Genomic DNA, 13,273 nt, shown 5'->3' on the forward strand with positions numbered 1-13,273 from the left:
AAGATATACCTGGGGTTCTGCCCCCTCATCACCAACTCATAAGTGACCTGAAGGTGGGAATGTATTGAATAGAATGGTGTGAAGCTATTTTTCATTGTTGTTTGCACCAATCTAACAGTACAAAAGCAAGCTACACCATAATCAACAACACAAAATCTTTTGGTTGTCATTGGAAATGTCATTGTTGCATTGGACCACTAAGGGAAATAACAATGCAAGATGGTGAGAGGACCCTATTGAATAACTTTGGCATAATCTGGCACTGATCTCCCCAATTGAAAACATAGTTGTTGTCCTATCAAACTAATTAAAGCACAATTTAAAATGTACTAGTCAAAATACATCAAGAGCTGTTATAATAATCAATTATGACTAGCAGTTTGCTCACAGTTTGTTTCCATGTGCTTTATTCATTTCACTCTTTGGTATGTGTATTTTAGCAGCACCTGTGCTGGATTCTGGCTTGTTCATGGCACGATGGACATTAAACAAATCTCTAATGGTAATTGAGTCCAAATTTAGTCTCATTTAAAAGTGGGCAGGAACAGGGATTCCAAATTTCGGATAATACCCATTTGCCCTACCATCAGTACCTCCCATTCATTTGAAAGTGTGAAAGTGTTTTTTTCTCTAAGAAAACCTTAGTTTGCTCAAATGCTGCAATACTCTTTGCGAAGGTTCAGTCACACTATGACTGCTGAATAATGGGCCTGCTCTCTTCAGGACATGGCAGCTGATGCTCTGTTTTCTCCTTGTGGTGAACCACCATGAAAGGCACGCACCACTGGGGAGGAAAAATCCGAAATATCCTTGATGCACTTGGAGAAAACTCAAAGCAGATTTGGGGCATTGATTTTTGTTTTTCAAAAACAAAACCTTGAATTGGGCATGTGGGGGGAAGGGGGTTCCTTGACAGCAAAAAAAGTTAACCGGCTTTTGATACAGTCATGACATGGCGGATTGGTTGACATTGAGCAATGTTGATGGAAAGTCCCAACTGACATCACAGGTATCTTTATATGTGGGTGACAGGTTGCTGGCTGCAGGTCTGTGGGAAGCAGGATACCTGCTACCCATGTGGTCTGGGAGCCAGGAACTAACAGGCCCTCTTTTGATTCCAAATATGAGCTCTGTCATGTTATGTTGGCATGACAGACCTGTCTACACTTTTTTGTTTCCTGAAGACAAACCATCAAAGCAGAGTTTGTCCTGTGGAGAAAAAAAAATATCTCTTGCCGATTTGTCATAGAATGTGGTGGACATTTCTGTATTTTTCCTGTCCAGGATATCCATAGTGTCCATGAAGGTCCAGAACAGGGTAAAAGCTTGTGAGCATAGCACTGTAAGGTCGACCCTATGAAGAGCAAGCCTCCTAATAGCACTTTTACCAGTGGTTTGCGAGTGCTGAAGTTCATTCTCACTGCAAAGCTAGCAATGGCTTTACTGTTGGAAAACCCAGCATCCCTGGCCTCGAATAGGGTGGAGAAAACAGAACTATAACCAGTTTCTGGCAAATGTCTTTTTATCACCCACCTCCAAATTAGTCTCTTAAATTTGTGAATGAGAAAGAAGTTAGACTTATGATTTTAGGTTACTAGAGATGGTAATATTGGGTAGATGAGTTCTGATGGGTGGGTTCTTACTTCGTGTAGCTTCTGGAGTTAAATATTTAAAAAAATGTTTTAGCTACATTTTGTAGTTAGATTGCTGTCACACACTTGACTAGGTTGTCCATGAGCAGTGGTTCTTAATAGGGATCGTCATAAATTGATACAACCAATGCATTTTTTTAAAAAAAACCTTTGCTTGCTATGTTGTGCTGCATTCATTTGTTAAATCTGCCACTGTATTGTAATGTAGAAAGGCCCCCTATGGTTCCTTTATTTTTTTGTGTTTGGGTAAACTCTGCAGGTGACTGTTAGCAAGAAAGAAGAAACACAAGGAAAGGTTACTTTGCCAAGTGAACCGGCTGACCAAGACACTCCTTCACCACTTCAGGAAATGATTGAGGCTTTTACTGAAACTAATAAAGAGGAAGAATTACACCAGTGTCCTGAGCCATCCATTACAACAAGAGATGAGATTTCTCATGGGGAATCTAAAGAGAAATATATTTCACTGAAAGAAGAGATGTCAGTTGTTTCTGACGCAGAAGAGAAAGCACTCAGTGGGCATTTTCAGGTATGTTGAAATATAATCTAAAATACATGTGCCTGTGTTACAACACTATTGTAAAAAGTTGGGGTCTGCAATGTGTTTAAGGAACTCTGATGGAAGCCATTTTTTGATTATAGAGGAAAACAAAAAAGCATTGGATGGATTGCTTGAATTTATCCTAGCCACTGGTAAATACTCTGGGCCAGATTTCAGACCATTAGTTTTTTAGCCACGGTCAGGGAAAATCAATATAGGTCCTGCTCCAATAAAAATAGTCCTCCTGAACTTCCAGGTGAGGTACCCTCTGACCTGAAATACAAGCAATCATGAACCAATTTTGGCCTGTTTGTGACCCTCAGTAGGCCGAATCTTAAGTCCAAATCCATCGTAAGCATGAGACCCTGTTCTGAGTGGACCCATAGTATTTAGAATGTTGCACTGAGGAAAGCAAGAAAGCAATGGATGGATTGCTTCAATTAATCACTACCACATCCAGGTCATCTTTTTTTGGAACTAGCGATATGGAAATCAACATACCATTGGTCCTTCAGAAAAATTGGTTTGTTTGAGGAGGGTGCGAGCCCTTCTCAAACAACAAGCACAAATCTTGTCAGGGTCAACCATAAACAGTCATTATATTAACCTGAGCTTTACCTACTGGGAGCTTGGTACAAAAGCAGTCATGCCTAACTTATTGACAATGTGTCTAGTATTCATGTAGTAGGCAAACAGTAATAAAGTGAAAACACAACACAGGAAAAATCCCAAACCAATTTAGAAAAATAGAGTAAAGTTTAATACACTATTTGACACCGAAATGAGAGAAATTTAATCAGTGGGACCAGAAATATGCAATTTCAAAGATTTAAGGTAGTATTGCACCCAAACGTCCATCGTGAAGAGTTCCGTTTGCAATGGATGAGGCTGTGAGGTGCAAGGAGAGCATCATGTATGGTCATCACTGTAGTGCAAAGAGCAGGTCATGTGTCACGGATAGTCTTCACTGTAGCGTGAAAATCCTGCTGGACATTGCTGGAGCTTAGCATTGGCGATCAATGCGCTCTGTCAGTGCTGTAGCACAAAGTGCAGATCTCATGTTACAGGTCACTGCTAGCTGTTGCTGTAGCGTAAAGAGTAAGGTTCACTGGAGCTTTTTGCTGGCAGTCGGTGCGGATGGCAAGATCTTGCCACAAACTGGCCTGTTTGCGATTCCGAAAAGCCCACAACTTCAGGATTTAATCTTTTCTTTAAGGAAGAGCTCAACAAATGCCACACCAAGGTTCCAGGACCTAGGAGGCACCTCTTGGGGATCCGGAACTCATTCCAGCAGAGGTCAGATGGGTTTGAAGTCACTCAGTTTGTTTGGGTCGCCAGATGATTTCTTCAGGAGGCCATTGGTTGGCGTTGGTTGATGGTTTCCTGAGTACGGCATTGACTTCTGCATGTTTTCAGTCATCGCGAATGTGGCGGACTTGATGGAGGGGGTGAGGGCCGTGCTGGTTGGTGGTGTTCCGAGGTTGTAAGCGTGATGGGGAAATGGATGTGTTGGGGCCCTGGAGTAAATCATTTGCATGATTGTCACTGTGTCATCCCTGGCTAGGGTTGTCCATTCGGTCAGGTGGCTGTCTTGGTTGGTGATGGGTAGGTTGGTGATGAGTTCGCTTGGGTCAGGTTGGTGTACGATGTTGCCATAGTAACTCTTTCAGTGAGACTAACCTGGTCCCTGTATCCGGCCCACAGTCCATCATATTCGGCCTGAAGTTGTGACTTTCACCTGTTCACACACAACCACATAACCACGAGTGGCAGATTGTGCTTTTAGGGTACTATACTTACCTTAAAACTTTAAAATGGCATATCTCCAGTTCTACTGATTGTATTTTTGTTGTTTTGGTGTCCAATAATTTATTACATTTTACTCCATTATTCTAATTTGGAGTTGAATGTTTCTTGTGTTTGATTTATTACTATTATTGTGCTGCATAAAATGCTTTACACGATGCCTCTAAGTCAAGCCTGATGTGTTATGTGCTAAGGTATGAGATAGTTAATCACAGGTTAATTTAGTGATTTTTTTATGGTTCACCCTGAGGAGGATTGTGGCTATTGTTTGTGTAGGTTTTCACCCTCCCAACCAACTACCCAATTTCTCAGATGGTGTAAATGGGGTCCTATGGGTCACCTTTCCGCCCAGGCATCCATCTCAATGCAGGTGCAGTGAGTCTCTGCCTCCCTTTCAAAGACCGTCCACATTGCTGCCTGCACAGTGAAAAACAGCTCATCCTCCTTTCACTAATGTGCTGGTCCCAATGCAGGTGCATATTCATGCCACCACTAAAAAACTGCATTTTTGTTGTGATATGGTGCACTGTCCGAGCCTGCTCTCGAAGTACTAACTCAAGTGGGTTGGAAGGTGCACTTTATTCATAACACTGGCCTTGGTTTCTTATCTTTCCCCTGAAATTTCTATATAAAGAACCTCACGTCTTGTTGAAATCAGTACCTTATGTTTTGACTCCCTCTCGCTTAACTATAAATTGCCCCTAGTGCTCTATTAAACTACTTGGCCATCGGCACATAGTTCCAATCTGCAACAGACTTCCTCATCATCAGTTTAGGGTGCCAGATTAGACAAAATAATGTGTTCTCCTCAGCACATGGGCAATTCGTGCTCGTTAGCTGCTTCACTATCTTTCATTGCAGGTAACCAGCTGACAGGGGGCTCCCCCCCACACACATGTGGCTTCAGTGTGTATGTCTACCCATCTGCGGAGGAATGCCTGGGGACCTCTGCGATCCCTGCATCCTCTTTCCAAAGGGGACATTGGTGTGTGTACTGTATGTGTGGCACTTCCTAGGGGATAAACAGTGAGTGCGCCTCCTGACAACCTGTTTGGCTCTGTTGTAGGGGCAAAGCTTTTCACCAGTGCCGGATTAAACCCTGTGGAGGCCCCTAGGCAGTCAAAATGTCGCACAGTATCTCCTAATACCCAATGCACTGGAATTTTGTTGCATACTGACAACTGCCAGTAGATGACCTTTTAAGAGACAAACGGTTATGTGAATCTGATGTCTCTGGTTTACGTACTTTAAATTGTTAATGGGAACATTACATTAATACAGTATTTTCTCTATAGAGTCTTTAATGTAAAGTTTTCGTTTCTTTGAGTTGATTCATTTTTTTCTATCTTTTGTAAATAATATTTAAGAAAGCTTGATTGCAATGTTCTTGCAAGATCAAATCAATATTATTTTGATCAGCTGTCACGAGGCCCCTTAAAGGAGTAGGGCCGATAGGCCGGTGCCTACTTTGCCTATGTGGTAACCTGGAACTGGTTTTCACTCATTTACATGGTGACATGGCTCCTTGCAAATGAAGGCATATATCGATGACATCACCTGGTAGTCAAAGGTGCACCCTTGTGGCTAGTGTGATCAGTGTTACAAAAGGGGCTACAGAAGTGTGAGGAGCTGCTTCTGTGATTTGGATCCAACCTACAAACTTCCTTTGTACCCATGGGCACTTTCTGTAATTCCCCCCCTAGTGAACGCAAACCACTTTCAGTGAATGAAGACGTCCTTGGAGTGTTGCTTCCCCACCTTCCAATTCATAAATTACATTGATTGTACTGTGGTCAATCAATTTTGCACTGCCATGGGCACCCTACCACTCGTACACAAACATCATTCACATTGACTTACCAATAAAAAAAACGACGGCCTCATTTACAATATTTTGACATAGGCCAGCGTAGCAAGCCTTCCTGCTATGCTGCCATGCGTCAAAATAAAAGGGTAGGAATGCGCTGTTTCTACAAGGTACGGGGCATTCCTGTCCTTCTCCCCTGTGCCAGCTCACAAACAGCAGTGGTGCGCCAGCGCTGACACCCTTGCGTCATTTTGCCAGGGTGCCTGCGCTGAGGAGATGATTGTTTTTGTGCAGAAAGGACACCTACATGCACAAAAATAATCATTAAAGACATTTTCCTCTTCCTATGTGTGCGGCAGAATGAGGAAAGAGGAAAAAAAAGGAGAAATAAAAGTATATATCCTCACTGCATCTCCATACACTTTCCCTGGGGAGGAGTAGGATTCTGATGCATTCCCAGGTTTACAAAATGTTGTAAATCTGGGAATGCATCAAGTTCCATGAATGATACTTAGGACCAACCACAGCAACACTCATGGAACGCCCCTTTCACGTAGAGTTATCCATAAAAGGGATAAATATTTACAAGGCCAAGAAAAGTCATGCAGGCTGAAAGTGACCCTTCCTGCACAGAAACAATCATCCCCGCAGTGCAGACACCCTTGCAAAATGATACGTAGGTGGTTGCGCTGGCGCATGGCAGCCAATTGTGCGCCAGTTCAGGGGAAAGCACAAGGATGTTTCAGGTTGTTAATACAACGCATCCCTGTGCATCACAGTACAGCTAAATGGCTTGCTGTGCTGCATCATTTTCTTGTAGATGAGGCCCCCAGTTTCTTTTGCAGTCCTGCCACAGACAAGTTCTCCTTACCTACATTAACAGCCGGAAAGCAGAAAGCGGTGGGGGAGCGTGCAGGTCATCTTTCATGTCACTTTGTATCAAGAGAGCAAAATGCATTTTCTTTGTAAATCTGGGCCTAACTCTTGTGATTTGGGGATTATGTTTATGTTTTATAAAGCGTGAAAGTACCATAACATGTCCTGGCACTATGCAAAACAAATCAAATAAGAGCATTATACATTTACAAAAAAATATGTGTTTTGAGTGCCTTGAGGAATAATAGATGGTTAGGTTCGACCCAGAAGACAAGTGTGAGGTTGTTCTAACTCTGGGCATAATGACCGAGAGGGCTCGATCCCTGTGTTTTTTCTGCAGGATCTTGGGCCATATACCAGCAAAGCAGTAAGGGAATGAAGTTGTTTGGATGTGCAGTATTTTAGGAATAAGCTAGTCATGTAATTTGTTGAACCTGCTCTAAATGTTCAATCTCCCATCACCGTCCCTGCCTGCACCTAGTCTGAGAGTTCTTCATTGGCTTCCCATCAGGAAACAAATCCGCTTCAAGGTTTTTGTTTAGTATATAGGACTGTGTATGGAAATGGGCCAAGCTGCATTGCCAAAAAACTCAACTGGTACCAACCTAACAAGATGCTCAGGTCAGGAACAGAATTCCTCATCTGAAAGAGACATGTTAGTGGTAGATTCCTTACCATAGAATATCCCCAGGCATCAGAATGGATCCTGAAAGTTTTCATCAGCAGTACCCCTGCACATTGGAAGGTGGCGTCGTGCGGCTCCGCATCCTTCGCTGGCATCGTAGGCGCCGAGATGACGTCACGGAGACTACTTAGGTGCCACCCATGCTCGCTGACTTCAGTTCTTTCTTTTTCCGTGCCAGCAAGCGCAGATCCGGTTGGAGCACGCACCCTAGTCACTTTTAGACTATACTTTTGAGACTTTTGTCTTCCTTTTTTTTGAGTCTTTGACCCCTGGTGCCACGTAGGGATGCCTGGGTTTAAATCCTGCGGGGCCTGTCGCCGTACGATGTCGATGGCCGACCCCCATGGCGTCTGTCTCTACTGTCTGGAGCGCGACCATGACTCCCGGTCATGTTCCGACTGTCTGGCCATGGCTCCGAAGGCCTTACGGGAGAGGTCCCGTAAGCTGCTCGAGGCGCGGCAGTCGTCTCCACGCCGTTCGAGGTTCAGGGGTCGATCGAGGGCCCGACGCGGAGCCATCATTATCACTCCTCGGGGTCGAAGTCTTCACACTCGGAATCGGGTAAGAGACATCATAAGAAGAAGTCAAAGAAGCATTTCCACTCTCTGACATCCCCCCGTCGGTCTCCGGACACGGAAGAGGGGGCCGGGGGTACCACCCCCACTTCTCCTTTGGAGCCTGTGTGTCCCGCAGCCTACCCACCTTATCCGAGTCTGTCAGAGACTCCTGCCCAGGGGCAAGTTTTCTTGCAGCCATGGACCGCCTCTTAGGCCTCGGGCTCCCGCTGGTGCGCCTTCGGGCCCTGCGGTCCCAGTTGAGGACCCTCCTTTGCTGCCGGCTCCACTGCCTGGACCTCCGCCAGCAGCTCCTGTGCCGCAGGGACCTCCGCTGGCGGCTCCGGCACCGCAGTGGTTCTGTTCGTTCCGCTACCGCCTTTGACCGGTTTTCCGGACAATTGTGCCCCCAGTTGGGACCCTAATTGGGACAAGGAGCCGGACCGGCGCCGCCCGGTGCCGGGCGACAACTTGTATTCCCCTGTCCCTCTCCCACCTCCGCAGCCTGTTCCATGGGCAGTGGAGGAAGGGGACGACTGGGAGGGTCTGAGGATCCTCTCGCACTGCAGTGCGGGTCGGAACAGGAATGGATGGAAGAGCTAGAGGATGCCGGTGGCCTTGACCTCTCCTCTGACCCTGATTTCTTTCTCCTCCTGCTGTGGCTATGGAGGAGGGCACTACATACACAGTTGTGCTCCTTAGAGCAGCTGAGGCCCTTGACCTGCCTAGAGTGACCCTCAAGACTAATCTCCTCACTGAAGTGCTTCAGCCGACGGCAAGCTCTTTGGAGCCGTTCAGTGAGGCCCTAACTAAAGTCTTGATGGGCACCTGGTCTAGGCCAGCCACGGGTTCCCCCGTGGATAAGAAAGCAGGCGGGCGCCATCGCCCTGCCCCGGGTGACCCTGCTTTTCTGTACGTCCACCCAACCCCGGAGAGCCTGGTCATCCAGGCCTCCACTTCCCAAAGAGCATTCTCGCCCACTCCGCCGGATAAGGAATCCAAGAAGCTGGAACAGTTCGGCAAACTGTTATAATCTGCCAGCTAAGGGCTGCGGTCGGTGAACACCGCATGCCGGGCCACTATTCCCGCGCTGTGTGGGACACGGTTGCGCAGGTGTTGCCTCAGTGTCCGGAGGAGGTTCGGACAGTGCTTTCCCAAGTTGTTGCTGAGGGGACAGATGCAGCAAAGTTCGCCATCAGGTATGGACTGGACACCGTGGATTCACTGGGTAGGGCGATTTCCACAACAGTGGCCCTCCGTCGTCACGCCTGGTTGCGGTCCACTGGTTTTTCTGGGGATGTACAAAGTCCTCTTATGGACATGTCCTTTGATGGTACTCGCCTATTTGGCAATAAGGCAGATAGTATGCTGGAGCGTTTTAAGGACTAATTGAGGAGGAGTTTTGTTCCTGGCGCATTGTGGACTGATGGTGGCGTCACAAGGAGTTGGGGCCACATCCATCATTAGTGATGCAGTGCAACACAGCTAGACAACTTGCTGCTCTGGGTGAAATGGAAATATTTACTATTATATTTACTAAATATTTATTAAAATATGGCACATTTCAGCGCTCTCTCTCTATGCTGATGCACTCATTGCAGCCTAGTGCCAACACAGGATCCTTGCACCAGGATGCAAAGGTGCCTGTGTTGCAGGCAGGGTTGTTTTTGTGCAGGAAGACACACTTTCCTGCACAAAATTAATCCTTTGAGGCATTTTCCTCTTTCTAAGTGTGAAGCAGAATGCCAAACACTTAGAAAGTGTAAAAACAAGGACACAGTACAGCATTGTTACAGATTTCCAGGTTTACCTGTCTTGGTAAATGTGGTAATGCGCCAAAATACATGGGTGCATTTGTGCGAACACCCACTCTCCACCTATGTAATACCTTCCTTTCAACGACTTGCGCTGCCTTGCATTACTCCAGATGCTCCAAGCAACGCAGGGCCATGCATGGTGGCCTTGCAAGGCTTGGTGAATCTGATTTAGGATTTGCGTGAGACAAGGACAATGCAATCCTTTGATAAATCTAGCCCTTAGTGACCTGAAACGTCTTTGAAATTGCAACTTGCAAACACCTGCGCAGGAGTGTGTGGCGCATGCAAATGTATAGCACTACAAGCTACGAACAGATTGTTACATGGTAAGTAATCTTTTCCTTTTTTAATGGCATGTTTGCTTTATTGTGGTAATAAATTGGAATTGTAGCACTACATTGTAGTTATGAATGTGTGAGTTTGGGATTACTAGTTTAGCTGCTCTAAATAACACATGTTATTGTGCCACCTTTATTTTCGCTGCCATGGCATAAATATGTATTACACCCTGGTGATAGATTAGGTGAGAGTGTATATTAAAAAATATTTTTGTTTTCTTAATAAGTTTGATATCCTCTGACAAATCTGCATGAATCCTTCAATTCAAATGCTATTAACTGAGGTATCCTTTAACAGATTCACAGGAAATGTGGGAGACGTTTTGCATGGGTTAGTCTTATGGATGTATAGCAGGTGCCAAAGATGTTAGCAATTTGTTTGATCTCCCTTTGATACCACCACCCCTTCCACTGGATTTGCATAATATCTGAAACATCTGTACTGCCTACAACTTGCTTACTGCCTGCCACATTTTATGCACATTCGACAAACAGTGGCATAGGTATTAATCAATAGAAAATGATCAATATAAACTCATAGAAAATGCATCCTTCTGAATATCTGCCACATTTTGTGGCAATTTCTCACACAGTTCGTTTTTGCCTTCCACTCCGAAGAAACGATACCTGTTTTAAAATACCAAAAGTATGCTAAGTGTCTGACATGTTTCATGCATACTCGGCAAACATTTCCCAGCAAATCAACATAAATCTTTTCAGAAATCATAGTATAAAACATGTATATTTTTTTTAGCCCACCTGGCGCCTTTCTTAAATGCTAATATTTCAAAACTCCTGAACATAGTTATTCCAAGTTATAAAACGCATACTTTTGTAAATGCATAAGTTCTACATTTGTGTCGTATTTTGGATAAATCCATTCAGTGGTTTTTGCTGTTGTGATGAGCAAAATGTCATCTGGGAGATAAAATTGGAAACCATACCTTTATTTTAACCCCCACCCCTTCTTCTTGACGTGTTTTCTTCTATATGGAACTGCCTGTAAATTGGTAGGCTAGGCCTTGCCTGCTTACACCATGTGAGCACCTAATTTAGCGCAGATTTGTGTGTGGAGAGGGGCCCTGATCCATGACTCAAGATAGGCGAGAGTCATGGCCCCTTCGCACACTCAGCACCTGACAACTTTGAGCTACTTTATCAAAAATGGTGGGAGTGAGTTTGGGCTCACAGCCCGGTTCTACGTTTTTTGTCTGCAGCATTAGTTCTTTCAGTAATTAAGAAAAAAGCGATGAGTTTGTCAACATCTTTTAACGCGCTGTCTTACATTAATTTATCAAGTTGAATATGCCATTATCTTCTGGCATAGAATATAGAAAGTATTCCCATAACTCTTTGTGACTTTGGAAACATTGCAGATCCATGTTAGCGAGAAACAGGAAAAATCTGAGATTTTACCATCAGAGAAATCGGCTAAATATGACACTCCTTCAGAAGTTCAGAAAATGGTCGAGGTGACTACTGAAACACTTACACAGGAAGAAGTGGACCAGAGATCTGTGATCCCCGTAGCAGCAGAACTTGAAATTTCTCATGAAGAACCTAAAGTGAAGGATTTTGTAGTGGAAGTGGTGTCAGCTGCTGAAACAGTGATTGATGCTCATGAAAAAATGGCCGGTAGACCTGTTCAGGTATTTCTTTTGTGATACAGTACACCAATAGTACTTAATAATGGTGTGAAACGTAATTGAGGAGTTTTGTGACTGTTTATGTGCATGTCTTCGAAAGGTCAAATAGAGTCCTGTATTTTTCTTTTTATTATTATATGGATAGTAGACTCTTTTATTCTGCTGCAATACAATGATTGTCTCCTGAACAACCCTTGTTGTACCATCCATTTCCATCCACCCTTTCCATTCAAAACATATGTGGACAAGTTTAAACATACCTGATATACCACTTCTCTACCCCTCATATATCCTATATCATATATCTATTTATTTACTAACCTCTTTTCTGTCTCCACATACTCACTTCTCTTTTCCCTGCCCCATCAGTGTCTGTTCCTTGCAAATCGTTATCCTTTTGCACTCCATTCGTAAATCATCATGCTATCAATCTCTACTTCACAATTCTGAGTCCTTCATCCTCATCCGTCCATATCTGAGTCCCCCTCCCAGCCCCATGTTTTTTATATCTTCAGCTATTTTTAACTCTTTGCTCTTTCATTGGTTTGCAGTATCCTGTAGTAACGAATGCAGTGTGATATTCTATTGGCATATGCTCTGCATCAGTTCAGTCTTAGTCAAACAGAATGCATTAATTTCAGCCAGGATCTTTCCTGCCACCCATGAATGTATTCCGAAACAAAAGAAACATTCTCACTGGCATTCATTTTTCCAGCCTAAAGAGTATCTGCTGTGCTGCCATTCACTGCCTTCCTAGCCTAAATGTAAAGTGCCACCAGAAACAGAATTCAAATCTTAGGGCCTGACTGACAAAGTTAAACTTACACTTTTGTGTACGTTTATTCTTGTTTGCTATTCACAAAGGTATTTTACTAGTAGTTTCTTAACAACTGTGGAGTTTCCACACTTAAATAGATAGGACAGTTCTATCTTTTGATGTTCAGAAACTCCGCATTCGTAATGATACCACAAGTAAAATACCTTTGCGAATAGCAAACAATCATGAGCCTACATAAAAGTGTATATTTGCCTTAGTGAATCAGGTCCAATGTTTCTATCACTTGCTATCCATCCAAAGCGGCCCACCAATTCGCACATATCTAGTTTGCAGACTGTACCTCTTGTTTCAATGTGAGGCATACCTAAGATCTTGGAACCCGCCAACATTTCCACTCAATTAACATCATGGTTTATGCCCTAATGTTCCACACACCAAGGTGTCTAAACTTCAAGGAGAAGGTGTAACAATTCACTCCTCACCTGTTGTTTGGTAAGACTCTGGTGTTTCCTAGCACAATTCCATTACGTCAAAATTCAGTGTTCATAGTTTGCCATCATTCAGAAAATCTGCACATTCAAAATAGAGCTCTGCCCTGCAGCCTTAAATCATCGTCGTTCAGCTCTCAGCGAGGTTGGGGAGATGAACATATCTTATCTGCCAATGCAGACTTTCAAGGGACACTAAACTATCCTGTAGGAAGTTGTTGCGTTAGTTGGTGGTTTGATCAGGATTGTGAAGCAGCCAAGATCTATTGATAGGGAAAGATGTAT

General features: G+C 44.1%; 1 protein-coding gene across 1 annotated transcript in view; it reads left to right on the top strand.

Moving 5' to 3' along the window:
- The window catches only part of LOC146798868 (nesprin-2-like), a 1,144,883-nt gene that overhangs the window by 527,883 nt on the left and 603,727 nt on the right, over positions 1-13,273 (top strand). Inside the window, exons 55-56 of the mRNA XM_085627789.1 lie at positions 1,912-2,181; positions 11,453-11,725. Of these exons, the coding sequence (XP_085483915.1) occupies positions 1,912-2,181; positions 11,453-11,725 (543 nt within the window). The remainder of the gene's footprint in view (positions 1-1,911; positions 2,182-11,452; positions 11,726-13,273) is intronic.

The sequence above is a fragment of the Triturus cristatus genome, chromosome 9, assembly GCF_964204655.1.
Source record: "Triturus cristatus chromosome 9, aTriCri1.1, whole genome shotgun sequence".
Lineage (NCBI taxonomy): Eukaryota > Metazoa > Chordata > Amphibia > Caudata > Salamandridae > Triturus > Triturus cristatus.